The 21,185-nt window shown below is 49.2% G+C and overlaps 1 protein-coding gene across 1 annotated transcript in view; it reads right to left on the minus strand.

Moving 5' to 3' along the window:
* Positions 1-17,491: 17,491 nt before the first annotated feature.
* Positions 17,492-21,185, minus strand: part of Fbln1 (fibulin 1) — an 84,675-nt gene continuing 80,981 nt past the window's right edge. The window contains exon 17 of the mRNA XM_028878136.2: positions 17,492-18,144. Coding sequence (XP_028733969.1) covers positions 18,005-18,144 — 140 coding nt within the window. The 3' untranslated portion in view covers positions 17,492-18,004. The remainder of the gene's footprint in view (positions 18,145-21,185) is intronic.

Here is a 21,185-nt window from a genome sequence, read left to right on the forward strand (position 1 = left end):
GAGCTGTGTCAGGAACCACCACCATCCACCCTCGACAACAGTGGAAAAATACAGCCTTGACCTCACCCATTAGCAAACCTGCAGGGCAAAGAAGGGTGCAGAGTTCTGCCTTCTCAAGTTTTGATGCCTTAAAAAATGTTTTCTGTGATCGTTCACTTTTGTGTGTGTTTTGTCTCCTCCCACTGATGTTTCCTCCTTCAGTTAAGATATCTGAACAGGACCTCGGGGATGCAGCTCCTGCAAGGCTTAGAGCCTCAGATGCCTCAGTTGTCAAGTAAAAATTTAAACAATGATAACTATCAGAAGGACGAGAGAGACATAGGATGTCTGTAGGGTGCAGCCTACAGAGGTTTTATCGATTACTACAAAGTCTTTGAAAGCCGGGTATAGGCAGGAGGATCCCTTTCAGTCCAGGAATTTGAGGCCAGCCTGGGCAACACAGAGAGACCTTGTCTCAAAACAAAAATGCTAATAAAGATCACTGGGCTAGGGGTGGAAGGCAACAGTTGATGCTAGCTTATTTCAATCCTGGGGGAACGGGGAGGAGGCCCCAAGGAGCAACAAAAACTCAAATCGCTTTGGAAGGGCCTGCTTGACCAAGCACAGCTGTGAGCCAGCACCAGCTTCCATCTCCTGGGATTCAGAACTCTAAGAAGACTCAGAAGGAGCTGAGGAGATGCTTCCTCGGGTAAAGTGCTTGTCAACCAAGCCGGAGGGCTTGAATTTAATTCCCAGTACCCACGCAAAAAGCTAGATTCAGTTGTCCACCCCTGTAATCCCACTGTAGGGGAAGCAGGGGGCAGGGGCAGGAGGGACCTGGTGAGCTCCAGCTTCATTGAGAAATCCTGTCTCAGCACGTGATGTTGGAGAGAGACAGAGGGTGACCTCGGACACCAACCCCTGGCCTCCACCTGCAAAGCACACATACATGCACAGGAACACGTCCGCACACGTGCATGGCTTGGAAGACACAGGTGTACAACATACACATAAAACAAACAAACCATGGCAAAGGCATAACACATAGGGCTTCTTGGGGTTGGGAAAATGAGCTGTCTTTGCACATGAACTTCGTAACGCTAACTACCCCCAAGACTCCGTTATCTGGCAGGACAGGGGCATGTTGAGGCGGAGGAGGAGGAGGAGGAGGAGGAGGAGGAGGAGGAGGAGGAGATTCTCACATTCGTGTTCCATCTTGGCCTTGTCACCCTTGCCAAAGATGACTCAGGTGAACATGTTATTCCTCTGGTTGCCAGGTGCCTGCTGTGATCCAACCAGTACAATCATGCCAGGCACCCCGGCCACTCACCTGTGCGGCTTGCAGAAGTTTCCCTGGCTTGTCTCCACTAGAGTCAGGATGGAGAGAGAGAAACCGGCTGCTCCTGGGGAGGGGAAGAGGCGTACGGTGGAAGGAAGGTGTGAAGAGGAAGGGCACAAAGAGTGTGAACATACCAGAGTGCCAGAAACCCACAGGGCAGGTTCCACACGGAGGAGCCCCCACCTTCAGGGAGCTTAAACACGCAGGTCAGGATAACACCACACTACAAAGGATGGCAAGTTCCAGAAGGGCAAAATTGAAAGCCCATGATACAAGGTTACAGAGGGCAAAATTGAAAGCCAACGATACAAGGTTACAGAGGGGGCCTGATTTCAGTAGGAGGAGGAGCAAGAGGTACCAGTTTATGAGGAACGTGTAAATTAAGACCTGTGGGGAAATGTGGACAAGGATATTTATTAGTCAAGGGAACAGCAAGTAGAAGTCAGACAGGTTTTGGAATGTTTGAAGAACCGTAAAGAGGCTAAGGAAGCCAACCACTGTGAGCAGGGGTGCAGAGCTGGGCGCTATCATTTTGCACACAAGGATATATAATATATACCATTCGGCTCAGTGAACCCCGCTAGGCTGGGGCTGGGGATACCCATGTACTCCTAAAGCCTTGTTCCAAAGATGCCAGCTAGGATTTTGACTCCCGCCTCCGCTGCTTGAAGTGTGGAAAGGAGGTGGTTTAAACGCTTAGAACCCTGTCTGTCAGTGAGCTGTTCACACCTGCCTCTGAAGCTGGGGCTGGAGTGAGGAAATGTCTGGAATGTCCCCGGTGTGGCTTTGGGTGTGCAGTGGGCTCTCGTCAAACAAGAGCTCCTGTCCTCGTTCCAAGCAAACATCTACCCTGCCCTCGACTGGGGAGTCAAAGGGGATTTGATTCTGTCGCCCGCCCTGCCTGGTCTTTTAGGAGGACCTGCAAGAGAGAAGAGCAGCACTTGCTGAGGGCCTGAATGGGGACCCGCAGCAGGAAAATACCCAGAGGTCGCATGGCTTCTCCCTCCCCCATTTAGCAGAAGGAGCTAACAGAGACACCCGGAGGGGGGGGGCTGGGAGGGGACACGAATAAATGTTTTAAACTCGGCTGCAAGCTTGTCGGGGCAGCGAATGGACTGGAATTGGAATGACGTATGGAGGATGGCATGGCCCCCAAGGGTGACATGCAAATCGGTGAAGTATTTCATAGTTCTGGAATCCAGGAGACAATGGACGAACATCGTGGACTTGCTGACAAAGCCAACAGACCCTGCTCCACCTCTTTGAAGAAGAGATTCTTCTGAAAAGGAAGGCTAAGCAGAAGCATTCTCACCATTTGCCGAGAGAAGCTCGAACCTGCAGACCCACACTCCAGGACCCTCGCACAAATTCTCCAGGGTGAAGGCGGGATTCCCTAGGGAAGCATGGGCTGTAGGAAGCCACGAAGATGCAGTAAAGGGCACATGCTGCGTGAACAGCCAAAATATTAGCTCTGTGGAGCAATAAGGAAGGAATGCACTCTACAAGCTGGGGTGGGGGTGGGGGTGGGGTCAATGGCGCCAGCAGAGGATTGATAAAACCCGGCCCTGTTCACCAAAACAGACCCCACGCTGGGCTCTCGAGCATGTCTCAGCAGATCTCAAAGGGCTGAACTCCCACAAGAGTATGCTCAGACCACAGTGCAATTAAACAAGAAACTAATAACTGAAGGCTCATCGGAGAGTCCCCGAGGGTTCGCGAACACATTTCTGAAGAACTAGAGGAGAAACCACAATGGGAATTAGAAAAGTCTTTGGATTGAAGGGTAAAGAAAATGAACATACTGGAACTTGTGAGAAGCAGCTAAGGAAGAGCCAAGGTGGGACTTTCTAGTAGTGTGTGCATCAGAAAATAGGGAGGTCAAGCCAGGCATGAGGACGGATGCCTGTCATCCCCCAGCACAGGAGAGGCAGAGGCAGGAGGATGGCTACAAGTCTGAAGGAAGTCTGGTCAATATAGTGAAACTTTCCGGGGGGGGGGGGCAGGGCACTTACAGACAACTTTAGGTCAATCAAAGTGACGACCTGGGCCAGACAAGATGGCTCAGTATGTAAATGTGCTTGTCACCAAGCCTGCTGACCAGAGTTGGGTCTCCAGGACCTACATGATGAAAGGAGAGAAATGACTTCCAAAATTTATCTTCTGACCTCCACACATGTGCCGTGGTACATTCACACACTGCCACACACCCCCCAAGATAATTGAATAATAAAGCGGCAATCTGGAAACCTTCCTTTGTCCCCCTTGGTAATGGCCGTAGCCTAAATGACCTCTTAGCTGGCATCTACAACATCTCCTCCACAGCGGGATTCCCTGTCACTTGTGCTGTCTTCATACGTAGGGACATTGCACTTCCTTCTGCTACCTCCCTAAGGAATAAACCACCTGAATTACAGGTGGCTCACTGTTCCTTCACTGCTGCTTCGGCAAGGCCTTGGCCTCCCCTGGTATAGGACATTCTTTTTTTTTTTTTTTTTTTTTTTTTGGTTTTTTCGAGACAGGGTTTCTCTGTGTAGCTTTGCGCCTTTCCTGGGACTCACTTGGTAGTCCAGGCTGGCCTCGAACTCACAGAGATCCACCTGGCTCTGCCTCCCTAGTGCTGGGATTAAAGGCGTGCGCCACCACCGCCCGGCGGTATAGGACATTCTTACATGGTCCTGTGCACTGTGCCAGGAGCTTCCATGACCACCACCGTCTCTGTCTCCATCGCAGAGAGGCTCAGCTACTTGCTCCCATCACACAGCTTATCAGGGCAGGACCTGGTCTCCAGCATAAGTGTTTATCATCACACTTTATCCGAAATGTACATCCAGCGTCGCCAGGGAAACCACATCTCCGCCGTGCTTCAAGTTAGTCATTCTCTTCTAGCTCAACCCACAGGACTCTGGTCAGACCTTAGAAGGAACCAGATGACTCTCTGCCTGGTTTCTATCTACCACCGAGCTCTGTCCTCAGCCCCTGGCTCCCAAGGTCCTCAGAGATGGCAAAGATTACAGCAAATGCCGATGACGTCCTGGCTAGATGAAGCCTTCTTTGTCCCATCTGCTACCCATCACTGTCATCATGAACACAGCCATCACCCTGTCTTCCTCTTCTCCAGAGAGAGATGGCTTCTGTTTGTCTTTGCTCAGTGTCTCTGTGTCCTAATGGTACCTTCCTGTTCTTCCCCACAGCCAACAGGCAAAACTGTGGGTGATGATTTAATATGACTAACAATAGGGAATCGGTGTGAACAGCCCAAGGCCAGGGACATACCAGTGGTGACAGCTGTTGGTGAACACGGCCTTATGGTGGTTGGTGTCTTCCACTGAGGCCTTGAGGAACTGCTCCAGCCGGCCTGTGTCCTGCTGTTTCACACATGACCTCTGCTCTGGGGCTAGGGTTTGCTCACTCATCAAATTCCAGTAGCAGTGTGCAAGCTGTGGTTAAAAGCAAGCCCGCGTTGGTAGTGTGGATGTGTCCTCAGAGAGACCTAGAACAGTGAACTTCTGGCAGCAGGACAGATGAATCAAAACATGGAGACTGCAGCAAAGTCCCTCTGCTGAGGAAAAAGGGGCGGAGACGAGGCCTGAACAACATTCTGCAAAACAGGGGCTTCATAGTGGCCCACAGTCTTTAAGTCCTTTAAGACTTTATTTATATTTAGTGTGTGTGTGTGTGTGTGTGTGTGTGTGTGTGTGTGTGTGTGTGTGTACATGTGCACATGCACATGCACATGGAGATCAGACATGTGGGACAACTTGTGGGATTAGGCTCCCTCCTACCATGTAGGTTCTGGGGATTGAACTCAGGACATTAGTCTTGGCAGCAGGCACCTTTACCAGATGAGCCATCTCCCTGGCTCCTCCTCCTTTTGTTTCTTATTAACCATCAAAAACTTGGTAAAATAGGCATGACCTAAAACTCACCTTAATAACTTCCACGAAATGTGCAGACCAGTGGCATGAAGCCTGGTCACGTTATTGGCCACCATCGCCACGAACTCCCAGACTGCCACTTTTTCCTAAACTGATACTCCAACCCCTCTCAACAGCTCCCCGGGCCCCCAAACACCCCCATTTTACCTTCTGTCTTTGTGAATTTGACTAATTTGAGAGCCTCATGTGGGTGGAATCACATAGGATTGGTCCTGTTTGCCTGTTAAATGCACAGTCTTCAGAGTTCATCGCTCGGGCAGCATGTATCAGAATTCCCTTTGTCATTTTTTTTTTTTTTGTCATTTTGTTTTTATGTGTGCGGGTGCTTTGCCTGAATGTGTGCATCATATGCATGCAGTGCCCATGGAGTCCAGAAGAGGGCATCAGATACCCTGGAACTGGAGTTAACAATAGGTTGTGAGCAGTCACGTGGGTGCTGGGAACTGAACCCAGGTTCTCTGCAAGAACAGCCAGTGCTCTTAACCATTGAGTCATCTCTCCAGCCTTTCTCTATTTTTTTTTTTTAAGATTTATTTTTATCTTTGTGTCTCTGTGAGTGTATGCCACATGCGTGCAGGTACCCAAGATGGCCAGAAGAGGGACTATGGTGTCCTCTTCTATTACTCTCTGTATTCCTTTAAGAGAAGGTCTTGCCTTGAACTGGGACTCATGTTTTCTCGGCTAGGCTAAAAGCTAGCAAACCTCAGCAATCCTTCTATCTTTGCCCACCCTTGGAACTGTGGTTACAGGTGTGTGCTAGGTGCCCAGCATGTTACATAGGTGTTGGGATGCAGGCATTAGCGCTCATGATGGCAAAGCAAGTACTCTTAACTGCTAAGCCATCTCGCCAGGCCTTTTTTTTTTTTTTTTTTCTGAGATAGGGTTTCGATGTGTAGCACTGCTGGCTGGCCTGGAACTTGCCATGCAAATTGGATTGACCTTGAATTCACTGTGATAGTACTGCCTTTGGAGATGCTGACATTACCAGCATGAACCACCACGCCCATTTGAGTCAGGTGATTTCGATTATGATAATCCTTTTATCTCTCCCAGAAATTATTTCTAATTCATGCCTCATTTTGCAAGAAACTATGAGACATCTTTCCTTTAAAAATACGCTTTAAGACCTTGTATGATAACTCACATTTATAATCTCAGCATTTGGAAGGCTGAGGTAGCATGCTATGAGGCTAACTTGGGCTATAGAGTGAATTCTGGGCTAGCCTGGGATACAAGAGTTAGATCCTATTGTTTTGGTGGGAGCTCCACCTTAGCCCCTGGCACCCTGGTACCCACATACCCAAAGAGTCTGTAATGTTCTGAGGAAGGTCCACCTCAACTCCCCTCTCCCATCTCTTTCCCCAAACCCATCCCCTCAAAGCCCACCAAACATGGCTCCTCCCTGAGAGACCACTCCCATAGGGTATTTAAACTGCATCCCAGACAACAGACACGTGCTTTTTTGCTCTGTCATCCCCATCTCCTCTCTGGAGATGTCACCAGGGGGGCTGGAGAGTCACCAGGGAACACTTTACCCATTAAACTGGGGCTTTTTCTAATTCGGTCTGATTTGGTTTGATTTGGATTGCTGCGTCAGCGTAGAGGCCTCTCAGGGTGCAAAAGCTTTTCACCAATTTCGAAAATAAAAATTAAAGCCGGGTATTGTGGCTTATACCTTTAATCCCAGCGCTTGGGAGGCAGAGGCTAGCAGATCTCTGAGTTCAAGGCCAGACTGGTCTAAAGAAAAAGTTGCAGAATAGCCAGGGATACACAGAGAACCACAATTAAAAAAAAAAGACAAAAAGAAAAAGAAAAAGTGTGCTTTAGGGCTGGGGATGCAGCTCAGTGATGGAGCACTTTTCTATCTTGTGTAAGACCCTGGTTTGCTTTGCTTTGTTTTGTTTTTAAAGAGCTCTTGGAGGCTGGAGAGATGGCAGGATGGCTCAGTGGTTAAGAGCACTGGTTGCTCTTTCAAGGGCCTTGAGTTTGATTCCCAGTACCCACATGGCGGCTCACAACCATCTCTAACTCCAGTTCCAGGGGATCTGATGCCCTCTTCTGGCCCTTCTGGCCTCTGTGCCTATTCACAGGTGCTCTGCACACAGAAGCATGCAGGCAAAATGCCCACACACATACATTTAAAAAACAACAACAAACTTTAAACAGTATGATACAGTAGGGAAATGGGGTCAGAAACAAGAGGTGAAGCAAGATTAAACTATTAGGTAGCTTTTATTCAAGTGGACATCAAATTTAGATTTGATTTTCACTGAAGTCAAACTTTTTTTTTGTTTTTTTGTTTTTTTGTTTTTTAAGACAGGGTTTCTCTGTTTAGCCCTGGCTGTTTTGGAACTCTCTTTGTAGACCAGGCTGGCCTTGAACTCAGAGATCTGCCTGCCTCTGCCTCCCTCTGCTGGAACTAAAAGTGTGTACCACCCACTGCCCGGCTATACTTTATATCTAATGTGAAATTAAAATGAGTTTCATCTTAAGCAGTTTGGTGCATAACTGGTAAAATGATTAAAGTAAAAGTGATGGAAGCAAGCTGGGCCCAGCCGCACTGGTCTGAAACCCCAGCATCAGGAGCGCGGTCACAGGTTCAAGGCCAGCAAAGTCTCCCTAGCAAGACTGTCTCAAAACAAAGTTAAAAAAAAAAGAAAAAAAAGAAAAAAGAAGGCAGGAGAACAGATCTTCAGTTTGAAGTAGACAGATGTAGCTTCCACTGGGCGGGAGGAACCCACCATTCTTTACAAACCCTTCTGATTAAGTCCCTAAGAGCATCTACTTATGCTCCTTCTTCCTGTACATCTGGGGCTCCTCCATCTGAGCTATATAGGAGACATGTAAAAACACAAGTGTATAAAATTGTTCATTTATTGGTGGTGGTGGTGGTGGTGGTGGTGGTGGTGGTGGTGGTGTGTGTGTGTGTGCGCGTGCGTGCGTGCGTGCGTGCGTGCGTGCGTGCATGCATGCGTGTGTGTGTGTGTGTGTGTGTGTGTGTGTGTGTGTGTGTGTGCCTGTGGAGGTCAGAAAAGAGTGTCTGGTGTCCTCCTCTGTCACGCTCCTCTATTCCCTTGAGGCAAGGTCTCTGGCTGGACCTGGGACTTGTGTTTTCTTTGGTAGACTGCAAGTCACCAAGTCCCAGAGATCTTGTCTCTGCCCCCTTTGAAAGCTCCAGAGGTCTTGTCTCTGCTCCCTCTGGAGCTGGGGCTACAGGTGTGTTCCAAATGCCTAACTTCTTATGCAGACTGGGTGCAGGAATCTGAATTTTAGACCATCTGATTTCACACTCATGAAGGCCCAGCAAGCCTTCTTAACCACCAAGACATCTCTCTAGTGCCCCAAAAGTTAAAAAAAAAAAAAAAAAACATGGGGATGTGCCATGACATCCCCTGTGAAGCTGCAAAAGCAGGTCCTGGGGGAAGGAAGGGGGGAGGCGGAGCAGATGTTTGCTGAGCCCAGCCTGAGGACAGGTGCGGTGCCTGTGCCCGACGTTCCCAACCTCACCTCGTCCACACAAACAACACTCAGGGTAGTAATTATCAGGCCCATTTTGCAGATCAGAAAACTGACATGGGTGAAGAACACCCTTTGGGAGGATCTGAGAGAGAGTTGCAAAAAAGTGCTGGAGTCCACACTGTGGGACTGGACCCCAGGGAGAAGTGAGGAGAGGCCTCTTTCTTAGTGATCAAATGATAACTTGCTCCTTGGGGATATGGACTGTGACCTCCCTGATTAGGGGGCTTTACTGCCACTGCTCAAAGCAATATGAGGCCAGCCCTGGTCTTTGTCCCTGCCTGTAGGCCTGTGTGTGTGTGTGTGTGTGTGTGTGTGTGCAATTATAGTTCCTGATTATAATTTTCTATATGCTCAGGGATTTGAACTAACCAATGTCCTATGACTACTCCTGAAATTGAGGGGAGTATTATTTGCAGGCAAGAGCAGAGGGCCTCTGTGTAGGAAGGGCCCTGCTCTGGAGGCATCTCTGGGGCTCGTCGCTGCCCTCAGCTAAGTGGCCAGACTGACACAGATCTCAAAGTGCTGTGTTGCTGCTGCAGCACACACCCAGTTCTGGAGTTTCTCAAGGCAGCTTGTCCCGGTCCAGTGTGCAGTGACTTCCTTTCCAGCCTCTACTAGAAGTGATGCTGCTGCCCACAGGAGCCCGGAGTTCAGGTCTCTGAGCTTCTGCCGGCTGGGCTCCCTTCCCATCCCTACTCCACCCTGGTTCATCCGGAACAATGAAGGACCCTTCCCCAAGTCACTGACCTCCTAGCCAGGCCACACTTCAACTGCACAGATTACCCAGAGTCCTCTACCACCCTGGTTGACAGGATGGCACACAGTCACACAAACAAACAAACTTCCTTGCATTCTCCTAAGTGAGCAAGCTCTGCTGAATTGTGTGGCACAGAAGTCTGAACTATTTAGCGCACCCTGGACTCAGAAGCACCACATCACAGGCTGAAGGCTTCTCCTTGCTCAGCGGAGATACTAACATAGCCCCATGTGTCCCATCCACGCAGGCAGGCACCAGCATGCCGCCCTGGGGAACTCTGAAGTTTCCGTTGTTGTGATCTGGAAACAGTGTGCTGCAGTGTCCAAAGCAAGACTTCTGGAAGGTTCCAGTAGCTCCTTCTGGGAAGGCTTAGGAGAATCAGTTTCAAGCAGCAGTTCCCCTAATTTGGAGAGGTGGTGTGGAAAAAATAATATGGGGATGATTCCTTTGTGTCAAACCAAACTCTAGACTTAGCGGGGGTGGTGTGTGTGTGTGTGTGTGTGTGTGTGTGTGTCCCACTCAATGAGAAGTAGCCCTGCTGTGTTTGGGGCCTAGCTCTGGCATGAAGTGACCTTACATGAAATACAGATAGGTGTTGAGCCAAGATCACTCCACGCTCCACGCTGAGGTGAGGCAGCTGGATAAGGGCCTGGTGCAGTTGACAAGGCCTTTACGGCATGACAAGGGTAAGAGTCATCTGCGGATGCTACCTTGTGTCTGGCTCCCGTGACCACTTAGACTTCCAATTTAGGCTGTGGGAACTTAATCTCGTAGAAGTCATTGACAGAGATGTTAGAGGATCCTGGGTTCCATCTCCAGGTGACTCCTTCCTTGGTCCAGTTCCGTGTCTCATGTTCCTTCCAGTTTAACCCACCTTGACTCTTCTCCCTACCTCCCTCTTTCCCAGTCCCTCGCTAGCGCTGGCTGGGGATGCACAGGCTAGGTTGCTGGGCGATGGAGAGAGGCTCAGTGCTTCCTTGTACTAGGGCTTCCCCACTCCTGCTGAGGTTCCGAGGTGACCGGCCATAAGCTGCCATCCCCCTGTGCTTTGTCCCCAGGCTGGGGAAGAAGCAGAGGAAGAAAGAGTGTAACAGGGAAGGAAACAGATGTTGGCTGTCTGTGGATGGATGCTAAGCAGACAGTTACGCTAGGCTGATCCCCTCCATGCCCAACACCCTCCCAGCACCCACAGCTGCACCAGACCGGAGCCTTGGGAAATCTATGTCCTATAGTGAGGCAACAGAAGGCAACCATGGGACGAAAGGAAATTCCAAGACTCAAGTCTGTTCTGGGATCATTTCCCTGACTCTAACACGTTGTCCACTGGGGTCCAGTCCTTTGAAGATTGCCCTCCTGGGACCCCTGAGCCAATGTGTAGGTTTATGGACAATGAGGAGGCAATGGAGTGTACGTGGAAGCAAAAACCATGGGCCGTGCTTGCCAGAAACTTCAGGAAATGGACTGGTCAATGCTCCGGGGAAGGCTGACTCATTCCCACCTTGGGCTGAGGGGCCTGCTCACCCCAAGCACCCTGCAGAGTCTCTGCTTTGAGCCTCTGACTTCAGCCCATGGTGTAAAAAGAAAGTGACAAGGTCTCTAGGTTCCAGCAGAGCTGTCCCCGAGGTCTCACGAGCATGCTAAGGCCCTCCAACACGCTGGAGGCGTGTTCATGATGGGGTCTGCACAGAGGCTGCCTGGCACCTTTCCAGGGCAGTGGAAGCCTGTGCCCCCACTCCCTGTAACCACCTCCCCTGGGTGAATTACCTGCACCCAATTAATTATGCAATTATCTAGCTGGGGCTATGAAGAGCAAGCACCAAATTGCCAAGATGGGCTGTGGGATAAGACACTTCAATGTTGCCAAGTGGAAAACAGTCCCCACTCACTTCTGAGACTCCTGGTGGCTGCCACAGCTAGGGCCACAGTGTGGCCTTGGGGTGAACCTGGCTCGGCATGTCCTTGATGGGCTCCAAAGTCCAACCTATCACTCTAGGGCACTGTCATATAAACATCCTTGACCAGTGGCTCCACCTCTCCCCACCAGCCTGGCCGTTCTGATGACATGGAGAGGGTGCTATCTGGAGGGTTGCTTTTCTGGGATCAGGGTGGTTCTGGGTTGGGGGGCCCAAGATCAGGGCCAGAGAGAACAGACCCATTGTCTTCCTGAGTTGCTGAGCACTGTCCATCTTTCAAAAAGTAGAAGGGTAAATTATGCATAGAGCTGAGAGTCAATACTTTGAGCCTGGTGTGGAGGGGACTGGAGGCTGTGTCTTTAGTTTTTAAAAATGAGCTATTTTCTGAATGAGGCTTAAAGTTATGAGAGAGGAGAGGATGAATAAGGTGGACTTGTTAGAACTCAGAATTTCTAGCAAGATGCATGAGACTAGACTATCTGAATTGTGAGCAATGAGAAGCCTCCCCCAGAGAGCTGGAGAGAAGGCTCAGCAGTTAAGAGCACTTGCTGCTCTTGCAGAGAACCTATGTTCAGTTCCCATGTTAGGCAGCTCCTAACTCCCTGTGACTCCAGCTCCAGGGGATCCAACACCCTCTTCTGGCCTCTTTGGGCACTCACACACATGTGGTATACACATACACATATACAGATGAATAAATATAAAACAAATGAAATAAGCCTTCCTAGAAACACTCCTTCCTAAAAAACAGGTCCCTGCCCATGGTGTTCCTCGCCCATCAGGGGACAGATGCATAAGTGGGTATTTATAGGACAGTTACTGAGCCTCTTGGCCATCCCCGGCCTCCATTGCCTGCCCAGACTCTACTAAGCCATGTCACCTCATGGAATAAAGACCATCCCGTCCCATGCGTCTACAGTGGCCGTGCTGCCGACTGGGGACTTGTGTGCAGCAGCCTTTCCGCTAAGCATTTTATGTCATCATCTCATCCAACCGCACATCCATCCCCCTGTGAAGTCCGCATGACGCTGCTGCATAGAAATCCTAGGTTCTCGGGGGCTGGAGAGATGGCTCAGAGGTTAAGAGCACTGCTTGTTCTTCCAAAGGTCCTGAGTTCAATTCCCAGCAACCACATGGTGGCTCACAACCATCTGTAATGAGATCTGGTGCCCTCTTCTGGCCTGCAGGGATATGTGCAGGCAGAACACTGTATACATAATAAATCTTTAAAAAAAAAAAAAAAAGAAAAAGAAAGAAATCGTAGGTTCTGAAGACTAGTGTCACGTGCCCCAGGCCACAGAGCTTTAAGAGTGGCTGAACTTGAACTCAAGCCTGCAAACTCCTAGGCGGTTGTTGTTCTGTGCTCTCTCACTCTGTCCTATCCTATGGCCACCTTTTCAACATGCAACTAAACCCTTAATACCCCAAGAGCAGAATCTAGGTGTGAGATGCTCTGGCACGCATGGAAGATTCTTTCAACCTTGCTGTATTGTTGCAAGAATTTTCTCTCTATGGGGCACTAGGAAAGCAATTAAGTCCCTCCTTCTAAGGTCCCCAATGACAAACCAAAGGTCCCCCTGGGGAACCGATGAGTTTACTAGGCTTACTTAATGGAGCATGGGTGAGGTGTTACAGGCAAGAGTGTGGGTGACCCTCAAGCAGCCACACTGGGAGGTCTGCACCCAGCATGCATGATGACTCCCACACAGCTGCATAGGCGAGGCCTCCTTCTCCGAGTACTCCTCAGACTAAACACTACAACCCCCCCCCCCAAGCCCCAGGGCTGCATCCAAGTAGAGTAGAATTGAGAACTACGTACAATTGATTGGGCGGAGGGGCTGGTTACTCAGGGGAGGGCCCCACGGCCCTCTGCTTCCTCTCCTGTGAGGGAGTACCCATACTCAACAAGCCCAGCTGTGATGAACTTCTTGCAAGCAGGCCCAGCTGAACTCATGAGGCTAGCAGCTGATTAGCTCTGAGGATCGTGCCATGCAACATGCATATTTGAAAATTTAAATAAAATATTAAAAAGAAGAAAAAAACATACAGCTGAGTTCAGATGTTTATTTGCTAGAGCAGACCCAAGAATCTTGCTGGGACTTGGAAAGGTGGGCTCCCCACTTTTGGTTCTGTCAACTGGGGTTATGGGAGTGGGGACAGAGGGGGCATGTCTCTGCTTCCCTTTCCTGGTTCCTGTGTGTGTATATCAACGCTCTCAAGGACACAGCCTGGTCTGAGCATGTCTCTGCCTCATGCCACAGAGCTTCTGAGAGCAGTTGGGTAGGTTTCTTTCTGTTGGGGTTTGCCTACTAAATGTCTCTCAAAACTCCCGTGTTGAAGGCTTGGTCCTCAGTGCAGCAGGGGTCCATGGGGGGGGCCTTTGGGAGGTGACCGGATCATGAGGATTGTGACTTCATCAATAGACTCATCCATTGAAGGACTCATAACTTTAATGGTGCTTTGGAAGATGGCGGGGACTTCAGGAGGTGGGGTCTCGGAGGAAGCAGGTCACAAGGACATGTTTTTGAGGGGGAAATCTTGTTCCTTTCCATCCTTCTTTCTCTATTGCCTTCCGTATGCTCTACCTTGTCACAGGCCTGAAAGCAATGGCACCAGTGGGGCACAGGTTGAAACTTCTGAAACTGGGAGCCTAGATAAATCATCCAACTGATTTCCCTATGTGCTTTATAAGAGCAACGAACTCAGTTTCCTTCAAAGCTGATAGCTTTCTATTAGATTAGGGCACCATGGCACCCCTTTCTGGAACCTTCTCTTCCAGTTCATTCTATGAGGTCAGCAAGTGATTCAGCCCGGTGTCTCTGTGTGTTCACTTTCTCAGGCTTATAAAACACGTTCCATTTAGGAAATCTCAAATATTTAAGGAGGCAGTTAAGAGGTCTGCACCGTTGTTGGGGACCCTGACAATTTCTTTGAAGAATAAGGGTGCTTATGGGAACACCGTAAGCTCCACATAGGATGTGGTATGAAATGTACACAGTTGGGGTTGAGTGCAATTTGCTCACCTGTCCACCATGTCTCTCATGGATGATTAAGAAATGGACACTAAGGCTGCAAAGCCACCAGGCTCCTGGAGCTCACTAATGTGGCTCCATCGCCAGTAATGCTGCTTCCCTTTGGCTCCATCATCGTCACTCAGAAGGTCAAGGGAAGCAAGGTCAGACGCGTGCACAGTACTTCATAGTTTGCAAAGGCCTCTGGTGTAGCCCTCTGGCACTCCTCACTGCCATCTTGGGATTAACATCTCCACTTTGACATGCAGAAACAGGCTAGGAAGATGGCAGTGACACCTGCCTGCTCCCCACCCCCCAAGTCCACCGTGGTCATCTCTGAGTCAGGTAGGGTCAGCATCCTGTTCTCTTCCATTCTGCTCTCCCACCTAGGAGCTCATAGTCCTCAACCCTCCTTTGACTGTTCTTCTGCCTCGGGGAGTGAGCATTTCCCCCAGGAAGGGCCCCAGTAACATCTTGGGTCACATGCTTATCTACAAGCCAATCAGCATCAGGAGGCTTGGCTCAGTCTACCAATAGCAGTTCCCACACTAATGGCAATGGATTGAGTCAAAGTGTGGCTGGGAAGACAGCTGGGGGAAGAGTGCTTGCCATGAAAGCTTAAGGAACTGGGTTCAATCCCCAGATTCTATGTAAACATGCTGGGGGCATCCGTAATCCCAGTAATGGAGGGCACAGGCAGATCTCTGAGGCTCGCTGGCCAGCCAGTCTAGCCTATGCAGTGAGTCCCAGACAGATGAGAGATCCTGTCTCAAAAAACAAGGTGGACAGTGCCTGAGGAATGATACCCAAGTTTGTCCCTTGGCCTCATGTACATATACACATTTGTGCAATACATATATATGTACACACACACACACACACACACACACACACACACACACGCACGTGCCCAAAGAGACAGAAAGACAGACACACACATACATACACACAAGCATACACACATATGCAGGTGCTCAAAGAGACAGAAAGACAGACAGACAGATACACACACACACACACACAAGCATACACACATATGCAGGTGCTCAAAGAGACAGAAAGACAAACATACACACACACACAAACACACACACACACACAGAGAGAGAGAGAGAGAGAGAGAGAGAGAGAGAGAGAGAGAGAGAGAGAGATTGATGGAGGAGACAGAGATAAGTTCCCTTCTCTGAAACAGCCAGTGAGTCAGTCCTCTCAGCCCAGTCCCACCATTCATCCACTGGGAAGGAAGGAGAGGGCTCCCAGAATCCCCTTTGCTCAGTGTAAAAGGGCAGATTCAGTCCTCAGGCCACAGGTAACCTGCAAGGACTCACACACATCTCATATCCTACCCTTCCTCCTTAAGATTCCATTTTGTTGAAAAAGGAAAGAAAGAAAAAAAGAAGAAAGAGAGAGAGAGAGAGAAAGAAAGAAAGAAAGAAAGAAAGAAGGAAGGAAGGAAGGAAGGAAGAAAGAAAGAAAGAAAGAAAGAAAGAAAGAAAGAAAGAAAGAAAGGAGTTTATTATTTAATATATGAGTGAGTTTGAGTTTGAGGCCAAGCTTTCATAATGTCTCAGTGTTATTTGTAAACAGGTGGCCCAAGGAAAAATCCAACTCTCTCTCTCTCTCTCTCTCTCTCTCTCTCTCTCTCTCTCTCTCTCTCTCTCTCTCAGTGTGTGTGTGTGTGTGTGTGTGTGTGTGTGTGTGTGTGTGTGTGCATATGCATACAAGTGCCCAAAGAATCCAGAAGAGAGCATCAAATCCCCTGGAGCTGGAGTTACAGGCCGTTGTGGCCACCTGATGTGGGTGCTGGCGGCTGTCCTCAGTCCTCTCCGAGAGTAGCTAGTGCTCTTAACTGCTGAGTTCCAATTTCCCTTCCCCACTGAGACGCTTCAGCATGAAGGAGACATTCAAATGTCCTCTGTGTAACCTGTCCCTGGACTGTCTAGTCCCACCAGGGTTATTTCCTAATCATCAGCTCAAGTTGCCTAGACATGATAAACCTTTGTGTCAGCGTGGCCAGGCATGGTTTGGACAGAGCAGTGACCCAAATGACCTCAGGAACACTGTGGGTTCCCAGAGGCTGGGTCCATGTTCCTGAAAATTGAAATACCAAGTGGAATTGCCCAGACCTTCCAGCACTGGCCCCTCCAGGAAGATAAACGTGGTTGTTGGCCCAGGTCTCAGTGAGGGTCAGGGCCCAGGACAAGATGCACTGCATGTGAGAGCCTGAGACAAGATCAGAGAGCCAATACAAAGGAGGAGCCTGACGCCGAGGCCCGGCCCAGGCCACCACTGATGCTGAGTGGTGTTTGCTCGCGGATACATTCAGCTGGCCTGGATCTGGTATTACATGGAGCTCTGGGGGCAAGAGAAGCTTCGAAATGGCCTTAGGGGAGATTTGCAGTCCTCTTGCTCTTGGAAGATCTTTGAGCTAGCAGAAGTCCCATCTGGAGAGTCTGTAACTGGAAGTCTGTCAGGAAGAGCCAAAAGCTTCTTTTCTCCCTGTGAGGATTGGTGGCTGGAGGGTGCACAATGCAGCCACGCCCACAGACACCATGGGATACACCAACCACGCCCACAGACACAATGGGATACACCAATCACCCCCACAGACACAATGGGATACACCAACCACACCCACAGACACAATGGGATACACCAATCACCCCCACAGACACAATGGGATACACCAACTACCCCCACAGACGACACAATGGGATACACCAATCACCCCCACAGACGACACAATGGGATATACCAATCACCCCCACAGACACAATGGGATACACCAATCACCCCCACAGACGACACAATGGGATACACCAATCACCCCCACAGACACAATGGGATACACCAATCACCCCCACAAACACACTGGAACACAACAGCAACCCCCATGGACACACAAGGCCACACCAGACACCCCCACAAACACACTGGAACACATCAGCCACCCTCAAGGACACACCAGGCCACACAAACCTTGAGGCTCACATCTTCACCAAGTGGTCCTCCTTCTTTGAACAAAACTGCAATCCACCTCTTACGTGCCCCGAGAGGCATGCTATCAGCTGCTTCTGGGGAGAATTTATTGTACATTTATTTCTGTGCCCCTCTATAGCAGCCATCAACTGGAAACACACAGAGCCTGATTTTTTTTTTTAAAAGTACCAAATGTCAACCCTCATTCAGTCTTGGTGAGAACTAGCCACCTTTTAGCTTTCAGATGGACTGAGGCTTTCAAACTCTTTCCTTGGTCCTTAACAAGGCCTGGCCACACACAGGGAAAAGGAACAAGATTCAGCCTGTGCATTTAAAAAAAAAAAAAAGCAAGGATTCAACCAAGGAGCTGAGCAGTTGGACTTAATGTTTAAACACCACAGTACATCAGCTGGACGTACTGATGTGGCTCAGCTTAATTCACATGGTCTTACAAATCAATATGAAACATCAAGAGATGCCCGAGGGATATAGACAGGCACCTGGCAGTCACTGGCAGCAAGGACTTGGCCAGGGGCAGGGGTGCACCCCGGGCTGTGCCACGAACCAGCCCTTCAGAACCAGTACTCAGAGACGAAGATGTGCACATTGACGACATTCCGGTGGGAGACCACGCCCCCCAACACATAGTTCATCTCCAGCCTCAGGACGGCATAAAATGGACCCACGATGGGCCGCACTTGGCGCACGACACCTAGGGAGAGAGCAGAAGGCATGTTGTTGGATGTCAGCAGGCACAGAGCGACATGGGTATCTGAGGAATTTATCATGGGAATCTGAGGGCTTCCTCGTGAATTTCCAGACTAGAGGGGTAGCCCAAGGCAGATGCCTGGATCGCCAGGGTAACCATTCCCTTCCACCTGGTCACTCTGGGTTGTTTCCCATCACTAGGGACACGTGACAGTGAACTCACTACCTCCTTTCTGTCACGCACAGCTTGGAATGTGTGGGAAGCAGTGAGTCTGGGCTTTGGGGATCAGCAGGTCTGGGCGGGGCCAGCTCTCCTGCCCTGGTGCAGCCTGGGTTTCCTGTTCTACTACCATTTGTCCGACAGGGTTTTGAAGGCCCTAGAAAAGACCTGGCATGGAGTTGAGGCCCAACATATCCTTCCCTCCTTCCCTCTTAAATCTTAGGTGGGACCACTGGGAAGGGGGAGAAAAGGAGTAGTTCATCCCTGGGACATCTGAAGGTTACAAAGGATGAGTCCTCAGCCCCCTTCTCCAGGAGGAGCAGCCCCAAGTTCCTACAGGTCCTTGGACCTCCTGCAACACGTAGTCCAGATACCCCACCGCATCATCTGCCAACACTTGACCAACAGGGATTCAGGAATGGCCTCCCTCCAGATTGATTTACACACATGTACACACACACACACATACACACACACACACACACATGCAGATTATTAAAAAGTTTCAAAGTGAACATATAGTGTGTAGCGTCACAACTACGTGCAGAGAAACAGCCACCAGTTGATTCCAGGCTGGTTTGTGGAAATGAGACTGCCACAGGTTTAAGAACTGTCCAAGAGGCAGCCTGTCCCAAGCCGTCGGTGTCCAGCGGGCAGCAGAGGCCTGAGGGAGAACTGAGGACCATGATGGCTTCTGTCACTATGGCTAGCCATCAAGTTCATGCCCAGAAGGAGATGTTGGGCACAGTACCCTCCTTTTGCTATTCCGGGCCTCTGTTGCGGCAGCCATGGTGGAATTCTAGCCTTCTCCCTAAGCACACCTGGTTTTAGTTTGGGAAGAGGGCAACACAGACCTCCATAGGCAGTCAGTACCCCGTTCTCATGCCCACCATGGCCATAACATTGCATCCTTGTTCCTCTGAAGGCCTATAAACAAATACGGCTCCTGTCAAAAGCTTAACTCTTTATCTGCCAATGGGCCCCAATAGCCAGAGCATTCCTGTCACCCCTCCCTGGGCTAGGTCTGCCTGTCAGGTTGGATGGGATCATAGTGCTGAGCCTATAATATTCCCAGCATGAATCCATGCATGACCCTGTTCCACTCCCTAGGTTCTAGGCCAACAGGATGTCTACCAGCCACTGTGGCTTTAGCCACCAGAGAGCAAGGGGTGTCCTTTTCACTCTGCCCATGGCTAAGAAGCTGCTGCTCAAAGAAGAGCCTGAGAAGCCGATGAGCCCATGACCCATTACAGTGGCATCATAAATGTCCGCAAGCTCAGCTCAGATCCTGCTTCGTCGTCGTTACTAAGAAATATTTAAATATATTTTTATAGGGACTGGAGAGAGGCCTCAGTGGTTAAGAATGCATACTGTTCTTGCAGAGGACTCAAGTTCAATTCCCAGCACCCATACTGCATGGCTCACAACAGCCTACAACTCCAGCTTTAGAGGAACCAAAGCCCCTTCTGAACTCCTGAACACTATCCACACACAGACTTATGCATATACACGAAGTTTTTAAAATAAAAAAACATATTTTATATAATACTGATATTTTATGTAATTTATATATTTTGTTCAAAATATAATTTAGATAAAGATACACTGTTGATTGTCTATAATGACATGTAAGATTTCAACACAGACATCATAAAATCTTATCTTTTTGTGGGAGTGGGGTTTGCAACAGAGTCTTCTGTAACCCAGGCTAGCTTCAAACTATGTAGTGGAGGATGACCCAAAGTTCCTGATCCTCTGAACACCACTTTTGAGGATTATAGGCATGTACCACCATGCCCAATGAGAATAAGCTAGAAAATGCTAAGGACCATGTTATATTTACATGTTGGCATAATATTTACATGTTGATCATACCATTACATTTACATGTTGACATGCCTATCAATCTATCTTCTTTGAGTGAGCGTTCCTGGATACTCATGGGACTCATCACAGGGTCTACAGTTCAGATACACAGTCATGTCTGGGCATGTGATAGATGCCTGACACCCAACTACAAAAGGATGTAGAGAGGGCTGGTGAGATGGCCAGGCGGGTAAAGCTCTTGCCATACAATCTTCGTCATCTGAGTTTGATACCTGGAACCCATGGTAAAGGGGGTGAACAGACTCCTGAAAGTTGTCTGCTGTGCACCCACGTGTGTGCATGCATGCACGCACACTAAATAAAACAGAGTTTTAAAAAAGAATGTAGAGAATTCAACAGTGGTTGTGGAGGGCAGGTCTGAGTTGGAAAAGGTAAGAGAACTCACGTATGGGCACAAGGAGTGAGTGTGACCAACCTGGGTTAGAAGAGTTGCTTAATGATTCTGAGTCTCATTGTCCTTTTCTATGGGCAGAGATAAACCAGCAATCTTCAAAATCAGAAACTAAACAAACTGGTGGCACAGGCCTGCAATCTCAACTGCTTGGGAGGTGAAAGCCGGAGATTCAAAAGCTCAAGGCCTCCTTGGGCTACTGTGTGTGTTCAAGGCCAAGTTGGGAACTTAATAAGATCCTGTCTCAAAACAAAGTTTTAGGAAAATGTAGCTCAGTGGCAGAGCACTTCCCAGCAAGTGTGAAGGTTAGTCTCCAGCAACACACACACACACACACACACACACACACACACACACACACACACACACACAATCATTCAGGAAGGACAAATAATATTTCAATGAGATTTCTGTGCTCCAATGGGTAGAAAATGTTTGCCTCTAAACCCACCCTCTGAGGAAATCCATGAAGGGTCATTTCTGTCATAGCTGAAGACTAGAACTCCATACTGTTGGCTAGTTGTTTTGTTTGTAAACTGCCACACAG

This window comes from Peromyscus leucopus, chromosome 20, assembly GCF_004664715.2.
Source record: "Peromyscus leucopus breed LL Stock chromosome 20, UCI_PerLeu_2.1, whole genome shotgun sequence".
Taxonomy (NCBI): Eukaryota; Metazoa; Chordata; class Mammalia; order Rodentia; family Cricetidae; genus Peromyscus; species Peromyscus leucopus.